The sequence below is a fragment of the Morone saxatilis genome, unplaced genomic scaffold (genome assembly GCF_004916995.1).
Source record: "Morone saxatilis isolate NCDOM2014 unplaced genomic scaffold, NCSU_SB_2.0 Contig18, whole genome shotgun sequence".
Taxonomy (NCBI): domain Eukaryota; kingdom Metazoa; phylum Chordata; class Actinopteri; family Moronidae; genus Morone; species Morone saxatilis.
The window spans coordinates 23,498,355-23,521,344 of NW_023339740.1; the positions used below are offsets into that span (position 1 = coordinate 23,498,355).

The 22,990-nt window shown below is 40.4% G+C and overlaps 1 protein-coding gene across 1 annotated transcript in view; it reads left to right on the top strand.

Moving 5' to 3' along the window:
• Positions 1-18,097, top strand: part of ephb2b (eph receptor B2b) — a 115,324-nt gene extending 97,227 nt beyond the window's left edge. Inside the window, exons 7-16 of the mRNA XM_035662726.1 lie at positions 286-448; positions 2,572-2,680; positions 4,223-4,287; positions 5,912-6,034; positions 6,206-6,453; positions 9,987-10,202; positions 10,629-10,778; positions 12,639-12,832; positions 13,721-13,876; positions 15,629-18,097. Coding sequence (XP_035518619.1) covers positions 286-448; positions 2,572-2,680; positions 4,223-4,287; positions 5,912-6,034; positions 6,206-6,453; positions 9,987-10,202; positions 10,629-10,778; positions 12,639-12,832; positions 13,721-13,876; positions 15,629-15,737 — 1,533 coding nt within the window. The 3' untranslated portion in view covers positions 15,738-18,097. The remainder of the gene's footprint in view (positions 1-285; positions 449-2,571; positions 2,681-4,222; positions 4,288-5,911; positions 6,035-6,205; positions 6,454-9,986; positions 10,203-10,628; positions 10,779-12,638; positions 12,833-13,720; positions 13,877-15,628) is intronic.
• Positions 18,098-22,990: the final 4,893 nt, after the last annotated feature.

Here is a 22,990-nt window from a genome sequence, read left to right on the forward strand (position 1 = left end):
ATCACACAAGTGATTAGTTAAGACAAAGACTTAAAACACACACACACACACAACACACATTAAAATGACAAAAATTACATCGACCAACAACCAAATCCAAAACTCTATTGAGATCATTTTAATGTCTTTTGAGGTCTGAGCTTACTGATACTGTTGTATCATTTGTTCCTCAATCTTAACCTAGTATGTAATTTATTCATGTGGCGTCTCATAATTGTTAGCCTTTGCAATTGGACTGTAATTACTAATGTGCACAAATTTAACATGTTCTTTTTCCTCTCCTAGGACCAATCAGAATATAACTCTACCACCATCAGGAGCCAGACCAACACAGTGGTCATCCGTGGCCTCAAGCCAGGAAGCATCTACGTGTTCCAGGTCCGGGCCCGCACCGTAGCTGGGTTTGGACGCTACAGTGGCAAACTGTACTTCCAGACCATGACTGAGGGTGAGAATTCAGCCAATGTTCACCAAAGCACGCAGAGTTGTTATCACCTCTCATGCGTGGCCTATCAACACACCATGTCGTATAGTATGGATACAGACAGCTGCGGGAATGAAAGGGAATTATGTTGTGAAGTAAACAGTTCAAATACTGCAAAACCAGAATTCAGTGGCCTGAAATTATATTCTTATTTTCATCGTCATGTCTTTTTTAGTGTTACATCCCACACATTATACTATATCATTATTTCATTATTCATATATCAGCATTCAGGATGTATTTTGTTTATGTGGTACGCAAATGTTCTCCACTCTCACTCAGACATCTTTTTGTCATCTTCTGCAAGTCATGGATGAGGTGGAAGCTGCCTTATCTTTGTGCTATGACACGACTGGGAGAACAGGGAACATTCAGTAAACATCAGTCATGTAGGTTAATGTTAGCGCCAAGGCCTGGGTTTTCCCCTCTGAACATCTCATTTCCTCCAGCCTGCAGTGCCCAGGGCCATCATTAGCCTGAACTCTCATACAAACATCCCTGATGCTGCCACACGCACATATCCTAGCACTAAAGATACACCAAAGCTGACTCATAACTGTAAATATTGAGTAAACTAAAGAGATACAGTGCTCATTGTTTTCAGTTTTTACCGAAAAGCATTTTTTAAAGAAATGTAGATCAGTTCAAAGTGATTTTCACCTGGATTGTATGTCCCACAGCACCCAAAATGTTTCCTGCTGCAAGAAGACACTGATTACCATTATTTTAAAGTAAACACTGTACTTTTTTGATGAGCACAGCTCTAAAAATGCTACAAGTGAGGGAAAAATGAACAGAAACGGAAAATGAATCCCTATCAGGGAGCAAAAAATAAAGATTAAACTACAGTGTTTGAAGTTATATATTTTTTTAAATCTGATTATTGTATCAGCTGGATTTTTGTTACATATTTTTATATCAAATGCTATTTATATTATATGTTATATAATATTATTATTCAATATTCAGAATAAACACTTTTTCTCATAATTCTTATTCTTAATCTTATTTTATAGTACTTCTCAGTGGTACCTCAAAATCAAAGCCTGCTGTACTTCAGTGTTATAAACAATACAAATATAAAAGAATATAATAAATCCGCAGTCTGCAGTGCCATCAATACTTAAACTAATCTCTCCAAGGAGTTCACCCTCTCTGGTCAAAGATTACTTTAATCCCCCTATTGAGCATTTATAAGCACTATATAAACATTTCATAAATAGTAATAGTAACTCTATTTTTTTATGTTTAATGTTGTTTACTGCAATACATTTTACACATTTATATTCACATTTATATTTATAAGGATTCAGGATTTGTTTTTCAATTATCTTGCATGGCTACAGAGATCTACTGATCAAAATATTTCTCACTTGATTCTGATACGTGAACTCTGGGTATCTACCAATATGGAAAAGTTTATTAATTATTTGTCAGAAACTTTAACTCCTCCTGTGGGCCTCCATAATTGTAATTATATTAAATATGTCTTTATAGGATAAGTTATAATTGTTAACAAATACTGTACATTAATAAACAGTCACTACATTATAGTGTATTATTAACCCTTTAATAAATGGCCATACAGTGCTTATACATTGGGGGGATTACTAAATCTAATATTTAGGCTATCTAGAAGCACATAACATTGCGGGGAACTCACCAACCCGTGTATCTGGCTGAAACTGTGAGGTCGTGTGTCATTTGCAGTTCTCAAGAGAAGGGTCTGGCTCTGCCTCTGTGTGCCCATTCAGTAGCTGGATTCCTGCTCTTGGCTGCCTGATCAGTCTGGGTCTCACCCAAACATGCTCTCTCTGCTCACTTCACACGCTTTCTGCCAGATGATTTGTCAATATCCGCGGCATCTGAGCACATTCAGTGTGCTTTGGAAAATGGTCCATGCTGCCAGTCAAGATGCCAAGATGCTCATTCGTTCACCCAGCCGTATGTCTGTCTGTCACCCATTGCTCCCTCCATATGCAGTGGCTCAGATGCTTGCCCATATGTTTCAGCTTGTGACTCTGCGTGTGTGTGAGTGTGTGTGTGCATGACACTATGTTTATGTATGTGTTTTTTTCTTTTTACAGAGGAATACAACACCAGTATTCAGGAGAAGCTACCTCTCATCATTGGCTCGGCAGCCGCTGGCTTGGTCTTCCTCATCGCTGTGGTCGTCATCATCATCGTCTGTAACCGGTGAGTCAGTCCTGTCCCGGTCTTTTAAAAAGAGTCTGTAAGCCCCTCGCCAATAAATCAACTGCACAAGCTGGCCAAGTGGACACTTCTCCTTTTTTAGTTGTTGTGCTTTTTTAGTAAGGTTGCATGAGGTCTGTGGCTTGCACTATCGTCTTCTTGTTTACAATTTACACATACTTAAACATTTATGTTTGCCTATCTTTGTTCAGCTTTGTTCTTGTTTTTAGCTTTATGTCTATTTCTGTCTATCTTTTGAAAATTGTTCTTTGAACTCTGTGTTCATTGAGAGCAACAAGAAACCACAGTAAGCTTCCTGGTATGCGTACAAATACTTGGCCAATAAAGCTGATTCTGATTATTACTCTAGACGTGAGATGTGGAGATAAAACCATCTCAAATATATTAATTCGTAATCAATTCCAGGGTTTCAGCAGCAGAAAAAATATATAAAAGTCAACATTGTTAACATTAAAGTTCTGTAGGTGCACCAGCTCAAAGGGTATCAAATGTTTGTAACTCTGCCAAGGTTAGAATTTCACTTCCCACTGGGGCCACTAATATTAAAACTGTAGCTTAGCTCCTGTGCAGTTTGTGTTTTGATTCACAGAAGAATGTATAAGATTAATGTATTCTGCTAGTAGTTTTTTTTTTCTTGGATGGTAGTCAGACTATTTCGCATATATCGATACCTCGCAGTACGACGACCTAATGATACAGGTTATGCTCTACACTGTGGGATACTTCTGGAAGATCACCAGAACGAAATGAAAGAGTGTGTGATTGAGAGTTATGAAAACTGCTGGACAGTCAAATAAATAAAATCTAATACACTGTGAGGGCCCAATCTTAGACCTTAAAACGATATTTTAATATGTCTTTGTCAAGCTGTTTGCCAGTTAAAACTTAGCGGACAGCAACTCCAGCACACACTTGTAATGAAGTCGTGTTTGAAGCTCGTGTTTGAAGCTCGTGCTGAATAAAAACTTTCCCATCAGAAAGAAATATGGTTGATGATTGATTCTGATTTGATTTGTTTTAAATTATTTTGCATGGCTATTGGGGTTGTACCGATCAAAATTCTCTCCCAATGTGGAGTTCATAACCTCGACTGTCGATACCAGTTGATTATGGATTCCTGCTCTGATATCAGTGCTCTCTTTTTCTAAAATTTGAACTCTGTGTAAGTCCCTGCATGGAACTCTTTGGTAACTAATTTTCTGTTTTGGCAGTAGCTGTCTCTGTTGTAATGTTACCAAACTATCCCACAATGAATCACACAACCCACCTCATTAACCCTGTCTAAATGAAAATTGGTGATATTTACGTGCTCACTATGTTTACCTACCAGGGATTTAACTGCCCAACTGGAGTTGTAGCAAATAAACAATTACTTCTCTATCAACAAAGACCTGGCTCTCCATGTGATTTTAGTTGGTGTAGCTTTAGTGTAGGTAGACCTGGGGGTGTTTGATCTGTGTTTCTGCCCCTCCCCGCTCCCTCTCTTTGAACCAGAGCTAGAGTTCTTTGTCTTTCCCCCAGGAGGCGTGGCTTTGACAGGGCTGATTCAGAATACACAGACAAACTGCAGCACTACACCAGCGGCCACAGTGAGTAAACCAACTCTGCCTGCGTTTACCGCTGGTTCCTCCTTCAGCACCACATACACCTGTCTCCATGACTACCATCTCACAGTCATCTCCATGGCTATCATTCAGCTCTCTGCTGCCTCACACACCTGTCTCCATGGCTACCACCTTGCATGCTGGTGTCCTTGGCTACAGCCCAGCACAGCACCTCTTCATTTGCCCGTCCCCCACTTACCAATAATCCTGCCTGTTGTTTGACTCTGCTCACTCGGAGCCTGGATGTAAACACATCAAAACCAGTGTTCAAATGTGTGTTCTGTGCACATTTCATAGTTAACTAAATCCATTGTAGGGGAAATAGGTCAGCCTTCACTCACGTTAACGCCATTAGCATGCTAATGCCATATGAGTTATTTGCCATTGTTAAAAAATTCAAAAGACTTGGTGAATGAATGGAATTTCTCAATGATTTCCGTTCATCACACAGTACGGCAGCGTAGAGCCTAAATGACAATAATGCAGAAATAAATCTGTGAGAAAAGGCTGAGAAGGAATTCCACCATGGCTCCATCTATGATATTAAAGCTAATCCAGCTTTCCACCGCATGATTGGAAAAACACAGATCTTTTTTCATCTTAGGTTTATGACCCCATCTTAATTTGTTTATTTTATAGTGTAATTACCACCCTACTTCATCCTTTTTTATGTTAATTCCGCTCTAAAAGTTATAGCTCTCTCAATATAATCCAATCTACTGTGCAATGGAGTCCAGTTTGTGACTGAGTTAAAAGTGTGCCAGTAAGAGATTCAGGTATTTCACAGCTATTAACAGCAGTAGCCAATGTGTCCTGTGTGCGTCCTGTCCTCACACCAGTCACAGTTCAGGCTTCTGCCCCTGTTTTTGGTGGTCTTTGCCATCATAGGAAGGTGGTCTGTCGAAGAGTGCTTCAGTTTGGGAAGAGATTGTAGGGTTTTAGTAATGGGGGGTTTTGCCTGGTCAGATCCTCTCCATCTGTTCATCTCTGCAGCGCGCTTCATCAACGTAGTGTGCCAGGTTTTGAGGCGGCGTGCATGCGCTTCTAGCTCTGCAGTAGGCCAGGCATGAGTTCAGTATCCATTCAAATAGCCTCAGGCCTGATGTGGAGGTGAGAGCCGAATAATCGGATTTAAAACTCGGGATACTTAAGTCCCTGAACAGTTAAAGGCCACCTTAAGCCAATTTACCTGGCATCAGGGCTTAGGAGAGCCAATTTATTTCTTGGAGTGGAGCTGAGCGATGCTGATATAGGGCCCAGGTTTCTCTAGTGAGTGTTAATGGCACTCTGACTCAAGGAGATGATATATATATTAAGGTGCCTTATCACAGCTAAGAAGACTGGAGGTATCATGTCCTTGCTGGCTGAATAGCTATACACAGTAGCCACGAGGCACTAGTCCTAACCACTACTTCTAACTACACTACCTCCTCCATCTTTCGACCTTCATCACCTGAATGTCATAAAAGAAATCACCTACTTGCACAGGACTGTGCGAAAGTGAAGTGATTGTTAATGTGCTTGAATGCATTTGACTGTCAACCCCTGCAGGACTGTAAGCGTGACCATCGGAATCAAATATTATAGAGGCTCTTTCCTTTTTTCCAAGTGACTCCAGGAATGAAGATTTATATTGATCCGTTCACATATGAGGACCCCAATGAGGCTGTGAGGGAGTTTGCCAAGGAGATTGATATATCCTGTGTGAAGATTGAACAGGTCATTGGTGCAGGTAATGGAAAAATCTGACTGAAACGTGAATGGAATAAAACACTGTAAAATAGCTTGTTTTTAAGTTGATTTCAAAGTACAAATGGATGCACAAAAGCTGCTTACTTTTACTAGCTTCTATGACTGTGAGCTTAATAGAACCATTACTTTTCTCCGCGCAATTTCTTCACAGGAGAATTTGGCGAGGTGTGCAGTGGTAACCTAAAGCTCCCAGGTAAAAGGGAGATGTTTGTGGCCATAAAGACTCTGAAGTCTGGCTACACAGAAAAGCAAAGGCGGGACTTCCTTAGTGAGGCAAGCATCATGGGCCAGTTCGACCACCCCAACGTCATTCACCTGGAGGGCGTGGTCACCAAGAGCAGTCCTGTCATGATCATCACTGAGTTCATGGAGAATGGATCGCTCGACTCCTTCCTCAGAGTAAGTAAACACAACACCTACAACACAACGATTTCAGGAAAACATCTATTTTAGATGTTTTTAAATATTTTCTTTTTTACCAGCATTGCAATTGCAATTCAAATATTCATAAACATATTTGGTTGCTTCATCTCATACTGTAAATGAATGAAGCTGCTTGTCCTCCCAGGCTGTATAGTAATAATGACAAACTGCTAAATCACATTTGACAATGTTGTGATATTAGAGTGACTATACCAACTGCCACTGTTGACATCTCTGCGCTGTAGCTGCTGAGCTAACATTAGCACAGACTGACAGCCTGAGCTGCTTCACTGCTTATCCCAGAGGTCTCAATTCAGAGCTTTTATTGTGATAAGCCTAAGAAAAATGATATGATGATCTTAAAAGTTTAATAGGAGTTTCTGACAGCTCCATCCGTCACTGTCTGTTAAACTCGACAACTGCTGAGCTACCTGCTAGCTACCTGTCAGAAAATGATGAGAGGTAATCACCCCCGCCATGCAAAGAGCATATTATTAACCAGCCGAGATTTGTTTTTTGTTGTTTCACCAACTCACAGAATTAGTTGTCAGTATTGCCAGTGAAATCAACCATTTTTTTCAGGTTTAAACTTTCCTACAGATTAAGACATGGTTAACATTAATTATGTTAACGTATACTTGAAAATGCAGAGATTAATCATTAATCCCTAGTAGTACTTAACTTTAGTTATTCAGACACCAAGAAGAATCCTTGTTGTGAACACACACACACACACCCACCACAACCAACATCACCCACATCACACACACACACATCACACACCACACCTACCACACACACACACAACTCTTGCATGTACACACATTTGTCCAATAATTTGACAAGGTTTATACACTCATGCACAGTAATCCTACTTCAAATAAATGTATTCATTATTAACTGAATCTCACCTGTGTTGTTACAATAGTCAATCACAAGTTCCTTAGAGATGTTCTGTGCTCTATGCAAACCTGCTTCACTATTAACTCTCACAGAATATGTGTTTTTCCCTGGTATAGATTTATTTACTGCTTTTCTCTGGACAGGTCATTTGTTTCTGTTTGATGTGTCCCTTGTTTTGGCTTTGCGCTAGCCACACACATAGTCCACTGCTCATTATGTGGTACTGTATATGGATGCATATGGGAAGCACACACTTATTCTTCCCCGACTGACTCCCCCGAAGAAATAGGCAGTGCTCATAACTTCATGAGATTTTTAATTTTCATCATCTAGCTAGAGAAGGACATTACAGAGAACCGGGCATGCTCCCCCCATTGATGACCGGCATAAATAATTCAAATACTTTGCAAGACTTAAAATGAGATGTCAGATGTTTAAAAATGAAGCCAGCTATGAGATTAGATGTCACACAACCCTTCACCATCTGTCTTGGGATGTTGGTGAAATAAAAACACATTTTTTTCTAATATGACTTTTTTTTTATGATTTCATCCACCCTAATTGCTCTCTTTGCATTTTTGGAATGAGCAGAAAAGGGCCTTTGATTTATGGAAATTGGAAATGTATGATCTTTGCCAAAATTTATTTTTAGTTTAAATTAAATAATAATAATTAAATAAAGATTCAAATGACTTAATGGGAACTCTCTGTATTAATGTGAGTATGTCAGTGAGAATGCCACATTATGAATTCACATTGCCTGAACTAAGCTATGCACTGCAGTATAGCATTGTACAATGGACAGTTGTTATTTTGTGGATACAGATGTGTAGCATATACAGTAAATTATGTAAGCAATTAATAAGAACCATTAAATTTCATGTAAATGACTGTAATTTAAGAATTGAACAGCATTTTTAAATTGCCTGAAAACAGTCTTTACCTCTTTAAACGATTTCCACCGGTTTAATAACCACCCTGACAGTTTAAGCCCTCTACTGCAAGCCTACATCAAAACCATCCTCAAAAAGGAGTCATGCAAGCTCCTGTCAGCACACTGTTCAAACTGGGTTCAGAGTCTTTATTTGCATTCTGCCTCCGACCTCTGAGACACAAAGCATCAGCTCTTTTTGGAATTTGATCTCACGGTGAAGGGTGTTTGTGTATATGTAGATGTTTGCTAAATATATTTGACAGCACATTGTATTCAAAACAACGGGGAACCTCTGCGGCACCTCACGGTGACAGTTTATGACAACAATTGCTGACAGTGTCAAAGTCTGTGAACATGGTTTGTGTATTCTCTGAGGTGATTGGTGGGTAGTTGTTTACAATGGTCACTGCAGTCTGTACTGTCTCTCCTGCTGCCTCCTGCAGAAAAGCCTGCAGGGTAGAGACAGAATAGGAATTGGGACAATAGATCGATCAGAGCTGGACTGGTATCTGGAGCCCACTATAAGCAGAGAAAGTAAAGAGAATGAAAGTTTGTCTTTGATATAAAACCTTATTTTGTATAAATAAATAATGCTAGACCTTGATTCGCACAGTTTTACCAATTCCTAGTTATTTTGTCCACCTTACCTAACCCTAAAGACTTTGGAGGAATCTTTCCAATTAAAGTATATGCAAACACAGCACACAGATTAGGTGGCAATGTGTATTTGTGAGAAGGGTTTCATGAATAATGCATTCTGCTTAATTGCTGTGGTACACGAGGAAGAGCAGCTTGATGTGAGGAGAAGCATCCGCTCGACTAATGAGCAGCAAAGTGTTTGAAAGAGAAATAGGCCAGTGGAGCGGTCATGCAGACTGTTAATATGGCTGTGCTCGGGGGCCCTGCTCTCCTGCCCTTCCAATTCCCTCTATTGGCCTTTCCGTCTGTCCACACCCGTCCCCAAGCTTCTACGCTCCTTTCTCTGGAATCTTCTGTTCTCTGGGCCTCGTGGTGGGTGGTGGGGAGAGTGCAGGTGTGCGCAGTTGGAGGCACAGCTGCACCACTGCTCCAGACGCTCCCCATGCATGGGGTAAAGCCCTCACCAAACCGTGGAGGGGAACAGCTGTAGACAGCCAGCCAGACCCAGCTTAGCCCTGTCCAACCATGCCGAGGCCAGTTGAGCTCAACCCAAACCTCGCTGTTAGTATCCTGCAGGGCTTCTTCACAGAAACTAATACTACAAAGTAACTTTTCTGCATTAGCCACACATGTGGGTTGGGTTACAACTAGACATGTCAACATTAAATGATCATGATTTAACCTAAATCAGTTAAGTGGGAATCAGTTTGCATTATTAATGGCACATTTTGTTAACATGGGGGGCATGGATGATAAATTCGAAAATAATCATTACCCGTGTGTAGACTTTTAAATGTGATTGTAACATTTTTTTTGTTCCCCAACAAAATTTGAGCCTTTAGCCCCAACATTAATGCAGCACAATAACAAGCTTCTTTTTGCATCTTTGCCTCAAATTAGAATATTCAAGTTCATCCTGCTGGCCTGACTATATGCAAATATTCTCAGGCAAGCCAGAATTTTTAGCAGCGCATCTTATTTCTGAACCACTAGATGCAAGAAGGTATCATAACACAATATGTCTGTTTTACAGCAAAACGATGGGCAGTTTACTGTGATCCAGCTCGTTGGTATGCTACGTGGCATCGCCTCAGGCATGAAATACCTGGCTGACATGAACTACGTGCACCGAGACCTTGCTGCCCGAAACATCCTGGTCAACAGTAACCTTGTGTGCAAGGTGTCAGACTTTGGCCTCTCACGCTTCCTGGAGGACGATACATCAGATCCCACTTACACTAGTGCTCTGGTAAGAAAAATTCACATCTTACCTTCCCCTCATGATTAAGCCGGGGTCAAATAAGTTTAGTATATAGTATTGTTTCAATAAGAACTTGTATGACACTATCTGAACTGCACTGATTGAGAAGCCCATTTATCTGGTGCTGCCAGTTGGTTTTATTTGATCCATGACTGACGTACACTACAGTTCACTCCCACACTGCTCTCCCTATCGAGACAAACATCACCCCTTCACCTGTTCTTCCCTTTCTCTTTCTCCAGTATTTCATGAACCACACTTCACTCCCAGGGGTTTTGTTATATCCACCTCCCAGTTTGGATTACCGTCAGCATTGTTGCCGTGAACGGTGTCTCTCTCCAGAGCTAGGACACTGTGACGGTCGGGTTTCGGTCTTGCTTCCCTCACTGAGGTTTTTGGCCTTTGTGTTCACAGGGAGGGAAGATTCCTATCCGATGGACTGCACCCGAAGCTATCCAGTACAGGAAGTTCACCTCTGCTAGTGATGTGTGGAGCTACGGGATCGTCATGTGGGAAGTCATGTCCTACGGAGAAAGGCCTTACTGGGACATGACCAATCAAGATGTATGTATTTAACTTTCCTGAAGTTGTTAAGTCCATTGTCAAATTTCCCTCTTAAACAGTTTTTTGAAACAATGCCTCACTACACATATAAATTTTTTTCTTCTTGAGTTTCATTACAGCCTCAGACTCCTCAGAGATGCATTTTGTCATTGTATCTGCTTTCCCTTAGCTAAAGAGCAGCTTTCACTCGTGGGTTTTATATGAAAATTCCCCCACACTCACCACAGAGACATAATCAGATCATTTGAAATGCACGGCAGTGCTCAGTGGACAATTTCTGCTCTTGACTGGAGCCTCCATTTCCTATCTCCCCCTGGGTAGCGGAGGAGAGAGCAAATTATGGGGAGAGAGATAATGAAAATAGTTTCAAATTGAAAGTGAGAACACTAATGTGCTAAGAGGGACTGAGGACCTCAACGGTTATCTTATTAGCAGCTCCAGATAGTGTTTCTGCTCCATCGGGGTGCTCGTTTGGAGGTCTCATGAATGAGATTAATCTGGGTTTGAATGGAGCTGCTTTAATGGCTCTGGTAATGAGCAGGGGATTGTGCGTCCTCGTCACAAGTGTCCTTCGGGTTGTCTCACTCTGTTAACCATGCACCACCTCTGCGTGCCCCCCGACCAAGAGCATCACCGGCCGAGTCAGACGTTTAATGTGGCTTTACAGAGAGAGAGAGCATTAAATACTTTGTAAAGGCTAGAGATGAGGTCACTGCTGGCAGAAATGTGAAGTTGGTGGAATAAGTTTATGTTCTTAATGACCTAACAGCTGTTTAAGAACTCTTCACATGAAGAACTAATGTGGTGATTTGTGCACACATATTTATATTTATCGTTTATATTTATTTATGTTTAAGTAATAACTATAATTTAACAGTTTTGACTCAGAAGCAGTAACACTCACAGTAATGACGACAACAGTTGTTTTCACCACATGGTGAGAGGCACAGATGCTCTTGTTCATCAGAAGACCAGCATTAGTGCAAATATTTTTTCCTTATTAGACCTGATTATTGTGAATTTACCTAAATTATCCAAAAAGATAACATATTTATTACACACTCATGGCCTTTGTTGGTAGGACAGGGCTTATATAACCTGAGAGGATGTTTATCTTCTAGAGCATAGTGGAAAGGAATTCGGTACATTTAGTCAAGGACTGTAGTTTGAGGTACTTGTCCATTGTATGCTTTTTTATATTTCTGTGGTACATTTTTCATACATTTTTCTCCACTACATTTATCTGACAGCCAAAGTTACTAGTAACCAAGGTACTACGATTTAAGATGATAAAATTCAGAAAAAATATTGTTATAGATGAAATGTGTGGTTCCCAATCTTTTTAGTTTGTGACCCCTTACAAGAGAAGTGAGTTGTTAGCATTAGAGTTACATTTGCCCCTTCTTCCCACATGCTTTCATTTGAATAAAATATGAGGGTCCAATATTTTTTACAGAACAAGCAAAGCTTGTTCTTCTGATTTATTGTGTGAGCAATCTGACTGTATATAAAGTATTTAGAGCTCTTTACCAATAGTAAAATGCTACTGGCGCTTTGATACATCACTATTAACAATCTAATAATCTAATATACAATAATACATCAGTCACAAGGGCCATTGTTGCATAACACGTACTTTTACTTTTGATATGTAAAAGGTCACAATTGTTTGCAAATGCTTTTAGGTGTAGAATTTTTAATGCAGGACTTCTACTTGTTATGCAAAGCTTTTTCACTGTTGTATTGGTACTTTTACTTAAGTAAAGGATCTGAATACTTCTTCCACAACTGGATCGTACACTCTCTCCTTTTTTGTAGAGCCTCATAGCAACCCTTAGAGATCTGTGTCTCCCCCTGCAGGTCATCAATGCCATAGAACAGGACTACCGGCTTCCCCCACCCATGGACTGCCCAAGTGCGCTGCACCAGCTCATGTTGGACTGCTGGCAAAAAGACCGCAACAATCGGCCCAAGTTTAGTCAGATTGTCAACAACCTTGACAAGATGATCCGCAATCCCAACACACTGAAGGCCATGACCCCGTTATCTTCAGGGTGAGTGGCAGGAAGGCTGTTGATTTAAATTAAATTTGTTTTATGTGCTTTATTTGTCTTTGCATTGTCTGCCAGTGATGTTAGCCATAACATATGCTGTAGACTACTGTTAAGTGTATATTCTTCTCTTTTCCTTTCTGTGCCCTTCACTCTGTGTGCGGTATCTGCATGTGTGTTTTATCTCATCCCTGTAGGCATCCCACAAGACAGGCCTTTGGTTTTAGCATCATTTCACATTGATGTGGATAACATCTAGAACAATATTATGCATCTGATTGTCTCTCAATGTAAAGGCTTTCCTCTTCCTGGACACAGGAAATTCATACTCCTGCTGCAGTGCCATCCATGGCACAGTTCACTTTTTTCCGAACACAGTGTCTCTTGTTTCTCCTGGCGCCGAGCGGTTATGTAAATTAAAGCCTTTTGGTTTGATAGATCAAATCCTTCCCACGAACGCTTTGGGCGAAAACCTGGATTGAAGCAGTTGTGCAATTTTCAAAACAAAACATTTTGAAGCGTTTCTGCTCTGGGTGTTAGTTTCCTTTGAGAGCCAGGGTTTACTGATTTCCATTATCCCTGTCTGTACTTTCATTTGTGGTGGAGTGCAGGACCGAGGGCCAGATTTTCCACAGACACTGAGTGGATATATTGGCTCCCTGAAGCCTATCACTTCATTTGGAAAATATACTTTATGAAGAATCAGTTTGGAAAATTTTGGTTCATGGATAAGGCCAGTGGAATTCTCTAAGTTCTGTCTAGCCTTTTGAAAATGTAATGTAATCATTCGTGTTTGAATCATACGCAGGTGGTCTGGGTTGACTATGATGTTAGGCCTGCCACTTTTTATTATCATTATTACTAATGGCTCCTGCTTGTGTCCCCCCTCAGTGTTCATCTCCCTCTCCTGGACCGCAGCATCCCAGACTTCTCCAGCTTCAGCACTGTGGACGAGTGGCTGGATGCCATCAAGATGGGCCAGTACAAAGACAATTTTGCCAACGCTGACTATACTACATTTGATGTGGTGTCCCAGATGACCATGGAGTAAGTGCTGATGATTTCTGCCATTCTGGGATAAGAAGCATAAGGAAAACGATATCATGAGTCCGGTTTACTGAGCCCTGTATATCCCCAAAACCTGAACGAGCACCAGACTCTGCTTCTGGCCCGTTATAAAAGACGTCAGCTGCTCTGCATGTAATTAGCAGATCGTAATACTGCAGTTGCGAGGCTGAACAGTGGACACAATAGCTGGGAGCCATAACAGTGCCCTTTATTCTCTGCCATGTGTTCAACAGGCCTGTTTTTGACCTCAGTTTAAGGATTGAGAGGAAGTATCGTAATATGGGGTAGGAGAAATTGAGAAAAATCATCTTGACAGACAAGATCATGTTAAGAATGCCACCCGTGGAGAAACAGATAAAATCATTTCCTGTCAGCTACGGATAACAGTATCACGAGCCAGAGATTAACCCGCAGAGATGATGAGCTTCAATTCTTGAACAAAACAGATGGTAACATGTAATCCAATAAGCATGATTACTGTTGAAATTCAGAATCAGGAGAGAGTAATTTCATTGTCTTGTGGATAAGAAACAGTTCGATAAACAGTGAGTAAATTATCATGTTTGGAGCTGATGTCACTGCCGAGATACAAAGTGGAACTTCCTGTTTATTTTGGAATTAAAAAAAAACACATGACCTCTGCAATGAATGTTGTGTGTACAATATACTTGAGTTGACTTGAGTTGAGATGTTGTGAATTTGTAATTCTTGGCATTTGTTTTGGTGGTATGAGATGGGAGGGGTTCACCACATCAGATAGGAAGTTAGTCAGTCACAGAAAAATACCCTAAACTGGCATTCAAACATTCTTATGTGATTATATAAGCTCTCTGGCCTCAGAGATGGATGCGCACGCAGCTGTTTCTCTGGAAAATGACAATGTTTCATGCCTGTTACTTTACTGTCATTTCAGTTTTTATATACCGTGAATATATGTTGTTTTTTTCAGCTGTTTCTCTTCTGCTTGCCCTTTTGTTATACCTCCATATGTTATGTTGTAGACAGACAGATAGATAGATAGATAGATAGATAGAATAGATAGATAGATAGATAGATAGATAGATAGATAGATAGATAGATAGATATATAGATAGATAGATAGATAGATAGATAGATAGAGACGGACAGACAGAGAGAGATTCTTCAGAACTGTTTTTCATGGGAGTTCATATCAATGCAATGATCCTGGGAGATGGTGAATCAGCTGTGGGTTTATGTATACAGCCACTAAATGATATCAGCAGTGCTGGGCTCCGCTCCGAGACCTGACAGCCAGACATGGACGTAGTTCGATAACACAGTGAGTAAATTTCATGTTTTGGAGCTGATGCCACTGCGAGATACAAAGTGGAACTTCCTGTTTTAGACAGGACAGACGTCCAGCTGTGAGCCATCGGTGAGATTGTCCGATCACAGCGGGGTGGGCCCGCACTCCGATCACAGCCACTCCGTCCAGGCACTGATTCTATCTCTCCCTCCCCTTGATCACCTACATGCCTGTCAGCCACCTGTCTGCTGCTCCCACTGATCTCCACATAGATAGAGATAGGATAGATAGATAGATAGATAGATAGATAGATAGATAGAAGATAGATAGATAGATAGATAGATAGATAGATAGATAGATAGATAGATAGATAGAGATGGACAGACAGAGAGGAGATTCTTTCAAGAACTGTTTATAGTCTGTGGTAAGATTAGTCTGACATCTGCTTCTGTCTCTCCTCACAGGGACATCCTGAGGGTTGGTGTGACGTTAGCAGGCCATCAAAAGAAGATCCTCAACAGCGTCCAGATGATGCGGGCACAGATGAACCAGATCCAGTCAGTGGAGGTTTGACCCTCCCGAGCGGAGCAGAGGGGGAAAAAAAAGTCGTTTGGGATGCAGGGCTCTGGGTGTGGAGGATGGAGTGGATGTTTTTTCGCGTTACAGTGTGTCTGGTCTTCCCACCAGACTACCATTCATCCCCCGTTCACCTCTCCACTTCCCTCTCTCCTCCTCTTATCCACTCACCCTGACTCTCCCTCCATCCTTGGGATCAGCTGTGGAGAGTTGTGGAAACAAAAGTCTGTGTAATGAGGCGTCAGAGGGCCCACAGCCAACCCACCTTTGGAGCTTGAAACATGGGAGGTTAGAAGTGACCAGCAACACATTTTTCAATCTTCCACCAATTTTCATTTGATGTTGAACATTTATTTTTTTGGTTTGTTTGTTCTGATAATTTTGTAAAGAATTTTTTAAAGAAAAAAAAGAAAAAACTGAGAAAAGGCACGGAGTTTATCTAAATTTATAGATGATATAAGGTTGTACACTAGATGAACTGAGTAGGAAAGATACCCTTTAAAAGGGCCAAAAAAAGAAAAAAAAGAAAAAGAGGAGTTGAGGAGACGAGGCCATCCTCAACAAGGTGTGGATAATGTCTTTGTTGTTTTTAATTTTGGACATCATGAGTAAACACAGAGTTCTCTGTGGCCCTCTAAAAGGCAAACTGCAGAGGAGACTAAGGGACCCGACGTGCACTCCCAACTGTTTCCCCAGGAGAGAAAATAAATTAAAAAACCATGAAATGGACATATTTTGGCATAGACTGATGTCGAAAACACCTTCACAGTGAAATCAACACTCAAGAAAAAGAAAAAAAATTTTTTTTTTCTCATTGCAAGTAATTTTTCTATATTGTGTAAAATCTTGTGATGAAGATTCCGTCTCACCATGCTTCCTCTCACTATAAACAAAAAAAGTTGTTTTTTTTCTTTCACAGTGAAATACTCACAGCTTGCCAAATAGAACTCTTCCCTTTTTGCACCCCAATCATGATCCTGTACTGTACATATCAGATGCACTTGACCTGCCACAACGCGATGACTCAGAAACAGTTACGACCGGTCAGTTCAGCTGACCGCAGGGAGGGTTTAAGTTGTTGTCACAATCAGTTTCTTTTCTTATTCTGTGAAACAATAATAGTTTGTGGAGAAAAAAAACTTCCTACATAGGTTCACACAAAAAGAAACAGGTTCTACTGTTTACATCAGAGTCCACACAGTATGTCCTGTTATAGCATCCTCCTTCACGTTGTTCATCTCCAATGCCGTCTGTGCACATATTGCACGTGCATACCACATGCACAAAGAACCAGTGGCTCCCGTTGGGATTTGTGTTTGATAGCATGCTGAGTGAGTGGTTAATTTCACAGTGCTTTGATTTGCTGCAATTACTAGAACTCTGTTTGGTAAGAGCTTGGATTTGACACACTTTACAGATTATAATGTGGCTGCATTATATTCAGTGTTTCTTCTTCTTCCAGTTTTTCTTTTTTGAAAAGACATTTTTATGTTTAAAATATAAAGTTTTGATACCACACATGGTTATTTTACACACACACAGTCATGAATAGACTTTACAATCAGGCGTTTGTTGAATTTAAAACAAAAATGCAGCGTGTTATATTTTTGCAATTTCTGTATGGATATTATTGAATTGTTATTATTATCACTTTTAGTTTTTTTTTTTTTCTGCACTGAGTCGACTGACTCCAACAAACACTCTGAATCTTCCATCAATGCTTAGAAATTTATTTTTAAACATGAATCATGTTGGTGCACAAAACCATGTAGATAAACGGCATTTCCCTGTAACAGGTTTTGATTTCATTTTATAGACAGTATATGCATTTATTTTATGGTTTCCTGTGAACAATACTGTCTGATGAGTACAGAGCTGTCAGTCATCGTTTGTGTTGTTATCTGTAACCTGGCGTGAGGGTTGTGAGGGGAAAGATGGAGTTCATAGCAATGCAATGATCCCCTGGAGATGGTGAATCAGCTGTGGGTTTATGTATACAGCCACTAAATGATATCAGCAGTGCTGGGCTCCGCTCCGAGACCTGACAGCCAGACATGGACGTCCAGCTGTGAGCCATCGGTGAGATGTGTCCGATCACAGCGGGGTGGGCCGCACTCCGATCACAGCCACTCCGTCCAGGCACTGATTCTCTCTCTCTCCCCTTGATCACATACATGCCTGTCAGCCACCTGTCTGCCGCTCCCACTGATCTCCACACAGTCGGCGTTCAGCAGTTGTCTGGTTTTGTCTCGGCGAGTTTAAAAAGAACCAACAGCAGCAGGCGAACTGACACTCATCAGTGGGGCAGTTGTGTCTTGTCTTGTCCTGATGCTGCATGCCTTTGTGTATGTGGAAAAGATTCCTCCGGACCGGATGGACAGTGCTGCCATGTTTGTTTGTACCAAATTCTCAGACTTGACCTGAGTTTTTGTGGCGTCACTGCAGACTGCTTTAGCACCAAAGCTCTGGGTAAAGAAAGTGAGAAACCTCATTTATTGCACCCCTGTCATCTTACCTTTCATTATCCCAGGCTGTCCAGAGAATTTAAGACCAGGAGTGGAGGGATTTTTATTCTCTTTCTGCTCCATAATCCTCTCCTTGGTTATTTTCAGTGCAACACATCAGAACGAATATTTCCCTGGAAGCTTTTATAACATATGAAACTGGAGGAGGAAAATCATGAGCTGTTAGTCATAGCAAAGAGGCGAGTGAGAAGTGATGCTGTGACCTAAATGCCACCGATGCCAACATGCAGTTTGCTTTTTAACTGAGCTTTAGACTGTCTTCCTTTTCCATTTCTCAATACTTAACAGCTCATCAGTTTTATGTTGTGAGGCTGTACATCTTCTCATGGTGCTGCAAATATTCCATCGTCAGGAAAAACACTTAATGTTGTTCGAGAAATTAATCTAAAGTATACACAAGGCGGGTGAGTTTCTGCTGCGGCCCCATTAAAGCTCATTCAGATGCTTGTCCATGGACGCTGCCAAGACTTTGAGTTATTAATCAAGCAATTATCCTTGAACTTTGCTTGAAGGAACTTCCTTAAACAGGGTGGGCAGACATACTTATTGCTAGACATTAAATAGTGCTGAAGTTGACTTTATGTTGCATACTGTCAGTATTTTCTTGCCGCTCAGAGAATACTTTTAGCCGAACTCCTTCTAAAGGGTTAGTTGTTTTCCATTTCATTTAAAGGAGTTTAAGAAGACCCTTTGATTGAATGTGGAGTGTTTGAAAGCACTGCATGAAGTATTTATGTATCTTATGATTTTGATGGCACAAAAGAGACGTATTGTTACAGTTCAAGCTGAGCAATGATAGTGGAAGAAGAAATTGACGCACTTATGTCAAGTGTTTCAAGTGATTTTGCCTTCTTTTTCAACAGCAGACTGGCTGCTTTCTTTACACCAAAGCCCAAGCTGTGAAAAAAAGCCCTGATATCCAAATTATAGACTGTTGAAAAATGTATAGAAACAAAGTTACTAATTCATCTGGCACAGTTTTTATGGAGGGATATTTCTGAAATAAATTCTATGTGGTGATTATTCTTTTATCACCTCTCTGAAAACGAAATATTTAATTTAAGTGAAATTATTGTCCATTTCCGTAAATATTTTTCGCAGTACAGAAGTGTCGGATATATCTGAATATCAGATCACTGGGAAATTTAAATCCACTGTATGTCTTTGTATATACAGAACGGTATTTGTGTCCTTTATGTTTAATTCACTTGCTTATTTCCCCTTTAAAGCAGTTGTTTTCTGCTGTTTCACTTTCCAGAAACAATATGTATTATTTAACTTTTCAGATGTAGTTTTATTGTAGAATTTTACAGCACCAAAAATATGCCATCTACACATGCAGACTCCAGCTTCTCAAGTTATAGAACTTTTTACAGTTTTCCTCTGGAAATTGAAGTAGATGCAGCGTGGTTGTGATGGTTTCACACAACGTTTGCCTACAGCAGCTTTCAGCAAAACATACTGTACTTTCTCCTTTTACATCTGTGAAGCAAAGTAAAAACCAGTCCTGCCCTCACCGTGTGCCAATTTTTGAAGGACGGAGGAAAACCGTTAAGTCTCAGTGTTACTGTTACATGATAGTGTGCATAAACACGAGCTGTGCCAGGTTGTACCCACTGGGCTGCGTTTGAACGCCGCCCAACTACAGTATGGTCAGAGTGAGAGGTCTGCCTCCTGTTGTGCAGGACAGAAAATGGCTCCTGTTTAATGGATGCAGCCCGAAGCACCAGAGCGCCCTCTGCTGCTGTGGTGGTCAAATGTAGCTTGTTGGATTGACATTTTCAGGTGCAGATAGTCTGTGAATGTTGCAGCAGGCAGAGCTCCAGTGTTCGGGACACGTCAGCAGGCTGCTGATGGACAAACACTGGCTGCTGCTCAGAACAAGCCTGTGTCTTTCCCTCTGTTGGACAGACTTTCATACCACTACGGCACCCTGCCACCTGTGTTCCCCTATATGACCCTGCTACCCTCTGTTACCCGCCTCCCCCTCCCACTCCCACTCTGGCTGTTGGCTAGTACAGGCGCGGGATCATCACGAGTTCCCCAGTCCTTTAAGCCCACATTATAGACCAGTGCCGGTTCAGACCACTGTGACTGATGTGGGACATCCTGTATTTCTGTATAAATGTATATTGACTGTAACCCTGTGAATGATGTAACAATTTCATTATTTGTAATATTGTCATTGGTTTATTTTCTAAAAATGGAAAGCCCAACTTGACTCTCCTCAATAAAAAATAAGATCTGTTATAAAACAGTGAAGAGTAGTTTGTTCATTATTTGTTCATTCAAAACTTTTCATGTTTTTTTAATCTTTTATTTTCTTGTTACAGTGGCGATACGGGCTGTATATTTTACAATGGTGAATAAACATGAGCATAATGTTTTGCGTAAAACTAATGTTTGGTAACAATAAATAATTAAATGTTAAACAAAAATGTGAATTAGTTGAAACATATTTTATGATTTAATTTTAAAGCACTTGAAGATGATAATGTTACTGATGACTGGAATTTGTTTTATTATACGAGGTAAAATGTACATATTATTTTTAGTAATAGGCAAAATGCAGCAATCTGCATAATTGGTCAAAAACAGAATTGACCTTTTTGACTGTTTTACTATATAAAATAAACCTATGAAATGTATAATTTCTGTGAAAACAACAGTTTATATTTGGAGGAGCTGCAATACAGACGTGGAAGCTATAAGCCTCTCACTCTTTTTGGAAATCTGTAGACTATAAATCAATGTGGCACTTATTTCCCTCTTTGCCACAGAGAAATAGCTAAAGCAAGGGGTATGACTAGTCTCAATTAAAGCTAAAAAACAAATTAGCCCAACCATTCCCTGAGTTTACATGTAAATGTAATTGATTTTGATGAAATGACATCATGGTGAAATGAGTTAGTAATTCCAGATAACTTACATGAGGCTCAATCAATCCAAAAGCTAAATTCCTGCTGAAGTCGACTGCCTCAGCGGATCTCAGTAGGTTTCTGAGCTAGTGACAGTAGCTGCCATTTTAGATTTTACTCTAATGGGATTCACCTTTATTTAACATATTTAAATTATGAAATAAAATAATTAAATTGTAAATTATATCCCATTCTGTAAAGAAGAAAACTTTCATTTTATTATTTCATTTTAGTTTTAACAAACTAGTTAAAATGGACAATAAAGCAGATTTTTATGTATTTTCTGAGGATTGTCCAAAGTGAAAGTGTAGTAACTTCTTTTTTTAGGTATTATGCAGGTTCTAGGGATTTTTTGGGGGGGAAATAATCAATCTTAGAATAAAATGAAGGCATGGCTATCTGAGGGAATTTGAAAACTTTAAACCCACTCCACTGCATCTGCAGTTACTGGTCCCTGCCTTTATATATTAAATTTTTGTATCAAAATTAATTAAAAAAAACTTTTTAAAAGTACTACAACTATTATAAGCAGGACATTTGTTTCCATCTAGCATTCAAATTAGGCTTCCAAATATCACTCAACGGGCCATTCCTCTAGCTACACAATGTTTGAAAAATGTAAGCTACAGCTTACACATTTCTTGAGTAAATAATTCAATGAATTACAAACATGAATTTAATCAGGATCCATAAATGCCACAGCGTGTGTAGCATGCATCATATTAGACTCACCAAAAAGCGCTGCAGATAATTTTTTGGTCAAATTGAGCATTTGAGCGAGCCTCACTTCTCTCAGTGTATCCCCCAGAGCCAGACTCCTGCACATTGTTCTGTGGTTTTATGTCAGAAGTGATTTGACCAACAGTGCTGCCGTCTCTCCACAGCTCAGTTTCTCGAGTGGAGGTCAGACACCCTTCACCTTGCTCTGAGATTTTGAAACCTCATTAGCGGCCGACGTGTGAAAGGCTGGAGACCTCAGCCTGACCCGGCGGAGAATGGCGCGTGTGTTAAACGGTTTACTCCATGAGCAGGAAAGGAGGAGTTCAGGAGTTCAGTAGAGGGAGGACCCCGCTGGCACACCAAACCCTTTCTACTTCTAGTCTCGACCACCCATAAGTCTCCCCACCTTCTTACACCTTGATGACTCGGGGCCCAGCACGGCCCGAGCATGGGAACAAACCGGGAGAGCCTTGTCATTTGAGCTCTGAGGGTCATAATGTACAACTGGGGGAGGAAAAGAGTGTGTGAGGGAGATTAGAGAGTGTTATGTGACTGATTAAATGTCAAACAGTAGCAATATTTTCAGGTAGTGAATTTTCAGAAGCTCCAAACTCATCTTCTCATTTTGAGAACATGTCTGATAAAAGGTGTGCTTGTGTTGGAGGAAGGTAGGCAGAGACTTTTTGTTGTGGTCTGAATGACGGTCGAGTGTGGAAGAGGGATTTGTAGAGGTACCATCTCTTCTGCATGCATCCCATAATTCATTGCTACAGCCCGACATCCATCACATTCTGCCCTCCTTTGAGCCTGAAGAGTACAAACAAATAACGGAATAAAATCAATGATCATACTAGCGAAGATGATTCAGTGTTTGGGGCATCCTGGTGAATTATGGTCAGTGGTAGAAAGTAACTAAGTATATTTACTCAAATACTGTACTTAAGTACAATTTTGAGGTATTTGTACTTTACTGGATTATTTTCATTCTCTGCTGCTTAATACACTATTGTGCCTTTTTTAATGTAATTAAAAAAATATGATGTAATGATCACTAAGAGCTAACTTAATTGATCCCCAGGGGGAAATT